Source organism: Pleurodeles waltl, chromosome 3_1 (genome assembly GCF_031143425.1).
Source record: "Pleurodeles waltl isolate 20211129_DDA chromosome 3_1, aPleWal1.hap1.20221129, whole genome shotgun sequence".
In the NCBI taxonomy this organism is placed as follows: Eukaryota; Metazoa; Chordata; class Amphibia; order Caudata; family Salamandridae; genus Pleurodeles; species Pleurodeles waltl.
Genome location: NC_090440.1, coordinates 1,895,768,559 through 1,895,782,295, shown reverse-complemented (window position 1 = coordinate 1,895,782,295; position 13,737 = coordinate 1,895,768,559). Strand labels below are relative to the sequence as shown.

At 43.1% G+C, this 13,737-nt stretch overlaps 1 protein-coding gene across 2 annotated transcripts in view; it reads left to right on the top strand.

Moving 5' to 3' along the window:
• CYP20A1 (cytochrome P450 family 20 subfamily A member 1) overlaps nt 1–13,737 on the top strand; it is a 160,004-nt gene that overhangs the window by 20,445 nt on the left and 125,822 nt on the right. For both annotated transcript variants that reach the window (XM_069226021.1, XM_069226022.1), the window contains exon 5: nt 12,424–12,591. In XM_069226021.1, the coding sequence (XP_069082122.1) occupies nt 12,424–12,591 (168 nt within the window). The remainder of the gene's footprint in view (nt 1–12,423; nt 12,592–13,737) is intronic.

The window sequence follows — 13,737 nt, the reverse complement described above, 5'->3', positions numbered from 1 at the left end:
TATGCATCTGGTGCATGTCAGTTAAAACTGGATCTCTTTGCTGTATTAAGTGGATTCAAAAGCTAAAGCACACAAACAATAATTCCAAATACATTAGGAAATTTAAGTAATACAAATTAAAACATTCCTATCCAAATACATTTCCATAGATTTACTTATATTTAATTTCAAAGAACGTGTGCCACTGTATTTTTTGGTCTTAGCCCAAATAGTTTGTAAAGCATTGGTGATTGGAATCTGCTTACGTTTTTGTTGCATTAACATTCCACATCTTTACACCTCAGCTCCAATTTGGTTCAGGGGTCTGAAACTGCCTATTTCTGAAACTAAAACATTTGAATCCTCAGTATCTGTGGCCTGGGCTTCACCTTTCACCCTTATCTATCTTTCCATAGCAGACTAAACACCTGTCGAGGACTAAAATTCCTCACCTAGACTACACTTCCACCACGGACTTCATATTGAGCCCATGTGTCCAAAGGCTGCAAATGCTATCTCCTGACTGCACCATGAACCACATCAGTTATCCTATGCTGTGCCTGCTGCTCTAGAATACTCCCCCATACCCAAATCATACCTCCTGCTGCTGCCCATGTCCTTTGTAATGCCTTTGTAATCTATGTCTTGTTACCTTATCCCTTGGATGTGCAAATACCATGGTATTTTAGAGTGAGATGGGTAGCAGTAGTAAGAAGGTTGCCGCCCTGAGGAATATGTGTGCCTTCTGGACTGTGGCTGAGAGAAGGCATCTAAAGCCTCTCCCCGGCAGTAGTTGCAGTGCAGCCAGCAGGACACACAGACACCATGGAGTACCCTTTTGCTTGACTAGAAGTTGAAGTCAATGGGAAGAAGGCATGGGCTGCATGTACCACAAGAAAGAAGGTAGGATTACTCCTAGGGTGAAGGGTTCTGAAAATAGTAGTGAATGGCAGACCACATGTTGGAATCAAGGTTACCACCAAATTTTTTGAAGTTGCTAGCAACTGGGGGACTGGCCCGGGAAGAGTTGCAAGGGACCAGGCACAAATTCAGTGTCCTACTCTGGTGGGCCTGAGGAAAGTGGCACAGGAACAGGTTACCTTTTGGAGTGATCATCAAACAGTGTGGTTTGTTAGAATAGGATGGAGAATCCAGTGCCAGCATGAGGTGGTAGTCCCACTTGTCAGTGGTCCAGTTTTAAGTTAAAACATGGTCATGGGTTTACCCAAATAATTTATTTGTGGGAACTCGTGCAATCATTAAAAACACTTGGATGCTCAGTAGGAATACAATGTTTCCAGCATCTGTAGTATGCCAACATGTTTTGTCTGATTTCTAAATGCTCACATGGGTCTCTCGGCCTTCTTCAGGGCACCTAGCCCTCCATACCTACCTACCTACAACTAAGTGTAGGGAAATAATAAAAAGTAAGGAGGCATACGCCTCTCCTACCTGCAGTCCTTGTAGACCTGTATAACATTCATCAAAGAAACGCAGTTAAAATGTAAAGATACTTATAAAAGTATGACAGTTGTGTGAAAAATCCACCTCACACATGTTATCAACACTGATGCACTAGTGTACAAAGCTGTGAACCCATTTCCACTGCAAGGCACACTACATATATCCCATCTCTCATACATAGAACAACTCTAGGAGTAGAATATATGGATATAAATATATTAATGTATTCACTTCTTACCCAACTTTAGGTCTCTACGGGCCCCATCAGCTCTGAGGGTTCAGACGCTTCCCTGTTGTCACACTATTGTAGAAACAATAGATCTAAAGAATTACAGATTACACAGTCATCTCATGTGTTCCCCTGGCTATGATCATACTTAATGGAGTCTGTCAATGGCTAAGTACCAGTTATTACTTAGCTGGCAAGTGGATATATCTTTGCCCAAAATAGTCGATTTCTTAGGGCTAAACCCTCTTTAAATTATTCATATGTTGTATCTACATTCCTGTCATTCCTTTATTATCCACTGTGTAAAACTATAGGAAATGCTGTATATCCATAGTTATTGCCCACAGGTAGTATTACTCATTCATATGTCGTGTGCAACTAGGGTGTGTAATGCATATTCAATATCTGTCGGATGGGGACCACATCCCTCACTAATGTACATGTGGTGCACTCACCGGGTAGCATGTAAAAACACCAGTTCAGTCAAGCCTTTTTTATAATCTGAATAGATCCCCTACTCACCCTGACGACATAAATTGCATAGCATATGTCTGAGTCCCATCATCCATTTTATAGTGCTACAATAATCTGACATACTTGACAAACAACATGTAGTTCTTAAGCCATTGGTGAACCTAGGCGTCAGTCGTATCGTCACCAACCCCACGCACATCACCAGACACACCCTCGACCCCATCTTCATGTCCAGCGATATGATCCAGTTCAGCCACACAACAAGGTTCCCCTGGACGGACCACAGGATCATCCATTTTACCATCACTGGCTCCCCACAGCCCACTGTCACTCCTCCTTCTCGAACTGCCCGCCGCAGCTGGAACACCATCTCTGAATCCCAGTGGAAGACGACCCTCAACATCAACAACCTCCACACATCCGATGACGTCAATCAAGCAGCCGCCCACCTTTCCGACTGGATCACCACTAGCGTCGACACCATTGCGCCCATCAAAACCCCCAACTCCAGAAGAGCCAACAAGCATGTCAGCTGGTTCACCCCCGAACTCAAGTCCGAGCAATGCAAATGCAAACCCCTCCAGAGACGATGGCGTACCAGCAGAGATCCAGACGACCACATGGCCTTCAAAACAACCATTGAATCCTAGTACCACGCCATCAGAAAAGCAAGGAAAGCAGCCATCTGCCTCCAACCCACCAACTGCACAAGAAGCTTTTCACCATTGTTAAAGAATTCTTCTCCCTAGACTCAGTCGAAAAATACAATCCAGCCCTCCCAGTCCCTCTGCAACTCGCTTGCCAACTTTTTCCACTCTAAGATCGCCAACAACTACAAAAACCTGGAACCCAACTGCTGAGACCAGCCCTCCCTGGCCCTACCACGACCCCTCCTCCACACTGCCCCACTGACTGGACACCCCTCAGCACCGAAACAACAACCTCCATCCACTCCAGAGCCCCCACCGACCTTTGCCCCCACCACAACTTCAACCTCGGGCTCAAAGCCATTAGACCCCTGCTCACCAGCATTGTCAATGCAGCACTCAGCACTGCCACATTCGAGAAGCCTAGAAGCACACCAAAGTCAAAACCCTACTAAAGAAACCCACAGCCGATCCATCTGACCTCATGAACTACCACCCCATTTTGGTCCTTCCCTTTCCTGCAGAGGTACTAGAGAAAACCGGCAACCATACTACTCACAGATTACCTAGAGACCTACCACCTACTCGACCCCTCCCAATCCGCTTTCGCACGAACCACACAGCACAGAAACAGCCCTCATAGCTGCCACCAATAACATCAGAGCCATCCTCAACCACAGCAACTCAGCAGCCCTGATCCTCCTCGACCTGGCAGTGGCCTTTGACACCACCTCCTCATTCAAAGACTCAACCACTTCTGCATGCAAGGCAACGTCCTCAAGCTACTATCCTCCTTTGTCACTGGGCACACCCAAAGCACCCGCCCACGCCATTCACCTCCGACCCCAGGGCTCCTCACTCAGCCCAACACTATTCAACGTCTACATGACCCCACTGGCCGTCATCACCCGCAGCCATGGTGTCAGCATCATTTCCTATGCTGACGAGAAAGAGCTCATACTCTTCCTCTCCGAAGACACTGACACCACCAGATCTAGATTCTAAAATGCCATGACCTACGTGGCCGACTGGATGAAAGCCGACTGTCTCCAGCTCAACACCGACAAAACCGAAGTTCTCCTCTTCTGAAGGACCCCCTCACCATGGAATGACTCCTGGTGGCTTGCTGCCCTCGGACCTCCACCCACCCCCACCCCACCACTCACACCCACATCCTCGGAATCATCATTGACAGCAAACTTTCCATGAGATCCCAGGTCAATTTGATTGCCTCCGCCTGCTTCAACACCCTCAGAATGCTCTGGAAATTTTTCAGATGGATCCCCACCAACACCAGAAGAACAGTCACCCACTCCCTCATCACCAGCAGACTCGTCTATGGGAATGCCCTCTACATCGGAACTTCCACCCACCTCCACAGTCCCCTCCAAACCATCTAGAATGCAGCAGCAAGAATCATCCTAGACCTGCCCAAAAGAGCCCAAATCACCCCACATCTCCATAGCCTGCACTGCTCCCCGTCAAGAAGAGTTGCCACTTCAACCTGCTCATGCACGCCTACAGAGCCCTCCACAACGCCGGACCAGAATACCTCAACAACTACCTGAACTTCCACCAGTCCACTAGACACCTGCAGTCTGCTTCCCTTGCCCTCACCAAAGTCCCACACATTCATCGCACCCGAACCGGAGGTCGTTCCTTCTCCCACCTTGCTGCTAAGGCCTCGCCACCTCTGCACAGCAACGTCCATCTCCAAGTTCAGGAGCGGATGGAATACTTGGCTGTTTGAATAGACCCTCCTCAACGCCAGTGCCTAGATACCCCTTGAGGTGATTACCGTGCTCTACATGTTTTCCTGATTCAGTGATAGTAAGACGTCTCAATTCACTCGTAGCTGCAATGATTGGCATCCATTTTAGTAACACACAGATGATGTAAAGGAATATGGCCTGCTTCGGTACCAAAAGGGATGTCACTGCAGGTCACCTTATGCTGCTTAGAAACATCGTTCACACCCACATACTTAACAAACCAACAACAAACAAGACTACTGATCATTGTAAGCTTCCTTGCTTTACTCGGAACCACCGTGGTTATACGTCTTTATAAAAGTAAGCAGATATTAAGAGGGAATCCGGCCCGCCTCTGATGACACAAGCAGGTCCAATGCACTTTTCTACTTGCTGCTCCAATGGTATAGCGACTCGGGTGCGCCTATCTTCCTCTGCCCTGTTGGATGAGGATAGATGTGCTGGCTGCCATTTTAAAAGCTGGCTGTCGAAGTCATGTAAATCCGGTCTTGTGCTGGCCGCATCTGACGTCAAAAAAACTAGAATGCATATTTTACTTGAGTTTCTGCCGACGGCCATCTTGAAAACTTCCATTCCCTTGTGGGAGTGAGGGACCTAAAGTGCCTTTAATATAACTAGGTAATGGCCACAATAAAAGGCTGCTTATCTGTTTATTACTCAAACATCAGGACACAATCAAACTTAATTGGAAAAGTGCATTTTATGCTTAAAACACTGGATCCTATGGAAGAGACTCCTACCGCCATTTATGACCTGATAGATGCACCACCATGATGCATCAATTACACATTTGCAAGATACATCCAATCTCTACTGCGTATAGCCTTATGTCCTAATGTTAATACGACAAAATATGTGTTGTGAGGATTTCATGCCAAACATGCATACATCTGACTAGCTTAAAGAATTGGTAATCTTTTCCTATCGCTATGATATTATACCCTAGCCATTAATTACTGTTTCGTTCTCAGCTGTATCATGATCAGTGTTATATCAGAGAGATGCTTACTGTGAGAGCTCTAAAATTAACAATGACATCTCAATGTTGTATTAGATCTTATGATAAGCTACCAAAAGCTCATGTCTCATTATCCATTAGTATTTCAATTCACTCCATGGTACATCATCGTTGGGCCCAAAGTGTCCGTCCTCAATCTATAAACTCAACGTTGTTCATATTATAATAGTTTCTCTGGTATTTGTGTATTATTGCCTGTTACCTTTTCCAAGATTATCCATCTTAAGTCATTTTCAGAGTGAACCTTCTCCAAAAAATGTCTGGTTTGCTTTTTCCCCTACCACATCTCATTTTCTGCAGTGTTCATTAATCCTTACTCTGGGTATCCTGGTAGTCAGTCCTAATCTCATGTTGCAAGGGCAGATGAAACGATATACTGTATTGTTTGTATTGCAGTGTGTGTGTACGTTCAGAATCATGGTGTCTTTTAATCCCAAATCTACCTCTTTACACTTCAATGAACGAGCACACATGTTGCAACCCCTGCATGTGTAGTGGCCTGTGGTACTGGGAATATTCCATAAATCATAAATAGTAGTTCCCTTTCCCTTTTCTTGTGCTTTGAATCTTGAATAGACCACCATATCTTTTAAAGACCTGTTTCTTCAGAATGCAAATAGGGGGGATGCAAACTTTGTAGACACCGAAGACAGTATCTTCCATTTCTTATTTACCACTTTTTTAATTATGTTAGATGAGGGATTATAAGTGGTTACACATATCAGCTTGTCACAGATATCCAGCACTGTATTTTACTCATATTCATCTTTTTTTATTTTGTTTTTATTTATTATTATTCTTTTGTAACAACACTTCTCTTGGAATGCTCTTCGTCCTTCTTCTGGCTTGACTTGTGTATTTCATTGGGTACATCTTCTGCTGCAATTTTTCTGACAGCTTGTCTGCATGCTTTTGAAAATCTAAATTCCTAGTACAGTTCCTTTAAACGTTGGAACTGATTGACGGGAAGATTCTCTCTCAAGGCACAAGGATGGAAACTGTTGAACCTTAACAAATTATTCCAACCTGTCTGCTTATAGAAGACCTCACATTCAAGTGTGTTGTTCTAAGCCTTGATTCTTAAGTTGAGGAAAAATTGCTCAATTCGACTAAAAGCTACAGTTAATGTCAAAAAGCATTGAGATTGTTTATCCAATGATGAAATTACATCAAGGTTTCTTCTTCTCCCCTCTAGGTCATAAAGATGTTGTTGATATATGTTTTCCATATACATGTATGTGTTCTATGTGGGTTGTCTTCATCTAAGATACATGTCATATCAAAATGATGGACGTAAAGACAGGCTATGCTTGGTGGGTGCAAAGGCACTGCTCATTGAAGTACCATGGGTTTGGGGATAGAACTTTTGCTCATGTTGAAAATAATTCTGTGTTAAAGCCATGTGGGCTCCATACAATATGAAATCCTTAGGTGTAATGAATTCCCATGTCTCATTCTCAAATAACCTCTTTATAACCCTAAGGGAATCCTTGAGGGAGATACTTGTATATAAAGATTCCACATCCACGATGACCACAATCTCCAGTTCAGGATGGAAAATTATACCCTCAAGTTGTACTAACATCCTTAGTATCTTGAAGATGTGTTGGTATTTTTCTTAGTGGGTTCAAAAAGAAATCTGTGAATTTAGACAACGGTTTCAATACAGACCGTATCCCCGGGACAGTGGATCTCCCTGGGGGGTGCAGTTCTCCCATTACGGACCTTAGGAGCAATACAGACCTTTGGGATTCTAGGTTGTTTTTGACACAGGTATTCTGCCTTCTGAGCTTTAATCCAGTCCTGTTCCAATGCATTCTTCATCATGTAATCTATGTCTCCCATGATGTATCTATTAGGATTCTTTTCAAGTGTCTTATAATTTATCTGGTCATTCAACAGTCTCAAGTACTCAGCCCTATGCAAATCCACTGGACGAATTACAATTGCTCCCCCTTTGTCAGTTGGTTTTATGACAGTAGTACATAAATCCTTTAATTCTGACAGTGCCTCTTGTTCTTCTCTAGTCAGATTGTGATATATACTTGTCTTGTAGTATTGCAAAGTATCAATTTCCCTGGTGACCGCTCTTTCAAAGGCTAACACCTCAGGAGGCACAGTAACTGCTGGAGGTGTAAAAGTGGATTTGTTCCGTAATCTGGGTTCACCCAGTTTTTATCTGTGGATTGATATTTTTTCAAAAAGTAAGTCTGTAGTCTGATCTTGCAAAAAAAATTCTGCCATCTCTCTGCGTAGCCTAAAGAAGTTGGGTTTTGAGGTTGGGACAAATTCCAAACCTTTCTCCAAAACTTCTTTTTTTGCAGGGTAAAGCTCCATGTTACTTAACTTAATGTTTGTGCTCACACTTTGCTTGTGCCTGGTTGTGGAGTTTGTTGTACCACCCTCTGGTTATTGGTCTCTCCAGTGCATGTTCATATTCTTTATCTTTCCTCCTCTTCTTCCTAAAAAAGGACGTCTATTTGAATATCAATCAAAATTTATGGTGGTGGTATTTGTCAATACACCTGGGAAGGGGTGCCATCCAAAGAATTGCGGAGGATGATTTAGTTGTCCATAGTGGTAAGGTTGCTGCCATCCACCCTGTCCTCTATTTTGAGGTCAAGGTCTTGCTTTACTTCATCACTTCAATCTGTCTTCTTTCCAAGATCCATCTCCTGATGACTCGTCAGTCTTGCTGTTTGTTGAAAGCTGGTCATTCTTTGAATAGGGGAACACTCCTTCCAATGAAAACCTTTTCAAGTCTTTCTGGAACCTAGTTCTTTTTGTCTGTGTCAAGAATTATTTGTACTCACCGATTGTTTTATTAGTTTCCTTAGGTTTCTTCTTGAAGGCTGTGATGAAGGATGAGATGTTTTCTTTTAATATTATACATTTTCCTAAGAGGTCTGACATTCAGGTATAGATGTTTATCTATATCAGATCTACTAAAAATAACACAATCACAAGAAAGCAGGAGGTAGTCAGGTCTGCGCATGTCCTCCCTGTATAACCACATCTACACCAAAAGTGCAAAGGCCAAAAGATTTATGTATATAAATATATGTACCTGAATGTCATACCTCTTAGGAATATTTAAAATATTAAGAGAAAATGTCTTGCCCACCAATTGGTTGTGTACTTCATCGTCTGTGTTTTCTCTCACCCCGGTAGGTGAATACTGCTGAGGTGGGCTCAACCATTTCCTGGGAGTTCTAATGTATTTGTAGCTCCTGGACAGATACCAGAGGATCAGTTTTAAGTTAAGACATGGTCATGGGTTTACCTAAATAATTTATTAGTGGGATTTCATGCCATTGTTAAAAACACTTGGATACACAGTAGGAATGTTTCCAGCATCCGTTGTATGCCAACAGGTCCATAAGGGTAGCTCGACCTTCTTCAGGGCACCTAGACCTCCCTGGCTACCCACATCTAAGTGAAGGGAAATAATAGAAAGTAAGGAGAAATAAGGCTTTCCTATCTGCAGTCCTGGTATACGTGTATGACATTCATGGAAAAAAAACTCAGTTAAAACTTAAATATATTTTTTAAAGTATGACAGTTGTGTGGACAATCACCTAATAAGTGTTAACAACATGCACACTCTATTGTATAAAGCTGTGAACCCATTTCCACTGAAAGTCACACTGCATAGATCCCATCTTCCATATAGAAAACAACTTTAGAGGTTGAATATATAGATATAGTTAGATTGATGTATTCACTTCTTACCCAACTTTAGGTCACTATGTGTGACTTTATCCTTGTAGTGATTTAATAGACCACACAGTTTTCATTTAGGCGAAGTTAGGAACATTATTTGCTTAAACTTCCCCCTGTTTTTAAAATTGACATAGACATTGGCGATCATATTAAAATATTGTTAGAAATATCTTTAGTCCGTTTTAGGCCACACGTTTTTCCAGTCCTCTACATCAACAAACTGACATTTACTTCATATCTTCGGTATCATCCTGGCACTTTGAGAATATCTCCGGCAAAGAGACCCCTTGCTTCTAAAAAGCAAATGCTTCAGGTAACTACGAAGACTACATATTGGATATCTGGATTGGATATCTGGAAAGTAGATCATGGAACAGTATACCTTTCAGTTATTTTCGAGAATGTGTGATCAACTTCCTGGTAGATGCAAAGAGGTCAAGGAGAAGTGTGAGCCCTTCCAGACCTACTGCACAGTGAGGAACAGAGTGTCTGTGTACAGGAGGTAAACCTCACACTTGGACAGAAATCACCCTATGCAGTTTGCAGATAAATATTGCAGTGAGTTACCCATCTCTTATCAATCATCCCAGGATTGATGTCAGTCTGTTGCCATGACACAGATACTAGGAATAATTTGCCAGTGAAGAGCAAAGCATACAATATATCAAATCGGGTCCAAGAGTACATAAAGACCAAGATGTTGATAACCAGGGAGTGACTGAATGCTCCTGTGGTCTATGGGCCAGTCCTGCGATACTGTCTTTTAAGGAAGGGTCATTGGACCTACATTTTTTGTGTGGAGTTTTTATTTTTCTCAATGCCATTACCATGAAAAATATGCACCATATCTCCAGAGCCAACGAGCTGCTGGACTGATTGGGTGAAGTTTAGTACATGAGTGCTTTCGATCTAACCATTGGGTATTGGCAGTACTCTTTGACAGATGGTGCCAAGGAGAAGACCATATTCGCCACCCAGAGGGCCTCTATCAGGTTACGGTTATGATAGCCAGGTTAAAGAGTGCTAGTGCCACTTTTCAACACCTGGTTAACTACCTGTTGTCAGAGCTGAAATAATTATGTGTGCCTACCTTAATGGCATTAAGTAATTAATGATGGGATCACCTGGGACACCTGGTTGGGTGGGATTAAACAATCAAATCAATATGATGCCAGGTTGGACAGACCGCTGTAGTCTCCCTTGTACATCAGGTGGGGAACATTATGCACACCTCACACTCACTCCTACACATCTGTATAGAGCAAATATGTGTGCCATCCATGTCCTACTTAGACAGAGAAGATGCTCTGGTTGAAAGAAAACTGAAATAAACCTGTACTTTGTGTTCTACATGGGTTTATCTAAATAAATTATTAGTGGGATTTTATGTCATTGTTAAAAACACTCGGATGCTTAGTAGGAATACAATGCAGGGAAATTGGAATCCATTGTAGATCTCTTGGTACACAAACTGGAGAATGGGGAGAGCCTGCCAGAAAGGGCTGTAAATTAGAGGGATCTCTCAGAACATTGTTGAAGAACAAATGAGGTCTGGGAGTATATGCATTCTAATCTGCTAGGAGCAGTTTGGGGTAAATTCCCCAAGTGAGTGTACCAGGACATTTCAAGATCAGATCAATATCACACACCAGTTTACCACACCAGTGAACTGGAGAACAGATCTTGAGGTCCTACTGAAATCCGGCAAAGAAAGCTTTTGGGAGGAAACTGTTAGCATGAAGCTAGCACAAAGAAGATTGGAGTGGTAGGGATGTCCCTTTTATTGTGCAAGTGCCTAGAAGAGTATCCTGTAACACAGCAGACTGGAGAAGAGAGCTGTGCAGGAAGGAATAAAACGCAAAGCACAAAGTCCTAGAGTGACGCTCCAGAAATGGAGGTGCTTGTCCAGAGCTACGGTGAGCTATCGCTGTCCTGTTCTGACGTAACTGCCACCTGGCCAGAACTCTTCTAGTCTGCAGGCCTATCCTTGGGTTCATTGACTCAGCAAAGAGATCCTGTGAAGAGAGTTTAGCTGCATGTGTGCCTAACCTCTGCAATTCTCGCTGATCAAGCCAGGCATGTGACATCTTGATTTAGGGGCAGTAAGCCCCAAGTGTACTGCCATCAGTCCGAGGTGTATTCTAACAGTGCTCTCTCTTACGTACATCGCTGTAGCAGCTGCTGTATCGATGAGTGCTCCGGGACAGTGTCAGCTCTGTTCCGCCCTACCTCGCGGACGCCTGTAGAACTCCTGCCTGCTTTTACTCGCAGTGTATCCTGTTTGGTGTCGGCTGTTTAGTCCCTTTTCGATGGGGGACTTAGTTTGAGCCGGCTTGCAAACTCCCTATCGTACCAGAGACTACGAGCAGTATCTCTGCGTCTGCTGTTGAAACCATCCTGTCCTGTGGTGTCCCTCAAGGCAGCTGACTAGGAATCACAGCCTAGGCACATGCACTGAGAACACACAAGGTCTGCTGATACTGAAACATGTTCCAGGTGACCAAGTAAAGAGTGAACAATTGAAACAATTCTTACCTGAGTCGCTGCATCAATCCAGTATTCAAACTAGAGGCCTGTAGTTTGTGAGAACAGTACCCTGAAGTCTGAGCGAAGGTTTAAACATAGGCTGTGAGTGCCAGTACTTCAGAACCTGCACTTGGTGCTCACGTTTGCGTCCATTAGTTGGTACTTGAGGTAAAACCTCAGTTGACACTTTGCAGCCTAGTAATCCCAGCGTTCCTTGTGACCTTTGTCCAGTTTCCACTTAGAGCTCTGCCACTATGCAGTGAACTAATTACTATAAAAGACAAGTGAATGTCCTTCATACCGAAGCAGAAAATTGTTGCAAAGTAGAAAGCAAAGGAAGATTATTCCACACTTTCATATGCCCACGATAAGGCTGGAAAGACGATGAAAATGGATGAAAATGATCGCAGTTCAGAATGCTCAACTCATCTCAAATGTGGCACCTCAGTTATGTTCAGAAGCCTAACAACTGCAAGTACGTTTTAATAATTTCACAGATAGTCCAGTTTATTTGTTTAACTAAATGCTTTGTTGCTCTAAGAACGGATTGTGGTAACAGCTTAATGCAGTTGCGTCTCCTTTTTCTTTCAGTTGTCAGAAGACATGGTAACAAAATGGTTGTCCTTTCCAGTATCCCAGCACGTACCCCTCTGCCAGCACATGTTGGGCTATGCCATGAAGTCAGTGACGCAGACAGCTATGGGGAATAGCTTTGAGGACGAGCAGGACTTAATCCGCTTCCGCAGGAACCACTGTGCTGTAAGTTCATGGAAAAACCAGGAGCTGAGATCCCTACGCCGATACCTTGATTAGGAATATTTTCAAATGTTTGAAGTTCTTTGAAGTAATAGAACAGACTGCACTAAAGACATTCAACGCAAACCCAATGGTGTCACAGGCTTTTTTCAGATGGGGCAGTTGATGTGAATGTAGCATAGGCCTATCACGGTTTGGCTGTCTCATTTTGAGCTACTCAACTGGTGTACTAGGACCTTTGCTTTGACCAAGATGCTTATAACAAGCTGCCTCTTGCAGTATATCACAGCCACCTGATTTGCCATTTTACGTATTTTGAGGAAGATCTTCCCTTTTATTTCTATCTCTCCATGCAAGAGAGTTACCCAAGTTTTACTTGCCTCCTGTCTTGTCTGTTATAACACCCTTTATTTACTTATCAACCAGAAGTTACCAGTCAAGCTTGCGGGTGGCCTCAAATGCGGCAAACTGCCTCATTCATAATATACCCAAATACTAATCTGTATGCAAGGAGCTGATTAAACTACATTAGCTACGGATCAAAAAAAGCGCAATGTTTAAAGAGTTATGCTTTGCCCATAAAGCTGTCGATAATACCTGGCCAGGATTTATTTCCACAAAGTTGGTTTAGTATGTCCCATAGCATCATCTTCGATCTCTTAATAGGAGAGATGTGGCGAGAGGTGTGCCCTTTGGCACGTAGGGCCAAGACACCTTGGATTAGAAAAGCGCTACATGTTTATTTTCATTTCATGTTGGTAAGGACACTTTCAGTTACAGCTAATACATTGAGTAAGAAAGCTAAAACAAATTTAGGTCGAGAAAACATGCAGTAAAGACTCTGCTTGTGGGAAGCCAACCTTCTCCTCGCTTATGCTACTGGTGACCTACAGATCCTCAGGTAACCATTCCATCCTTTGCCATCAACCCTTTTTATTCTGGATATTTGGTGGCAAATATAAGCAGAGGCTAATTGGAGCAATTGGTAATCCTGTCCCGTTGCCCTCATATCATTGTTGTCACCACAAGGTCAGACAAGTGTTTGTGAGGCCTTTTATCCCTTGTAGTGATCCACCGCCTTGCTTACTGATAAAGAGTTTACTTTCTCTTTGTGTCCTGTGGGATCGTTTAATCGATTTTGTTACTCAT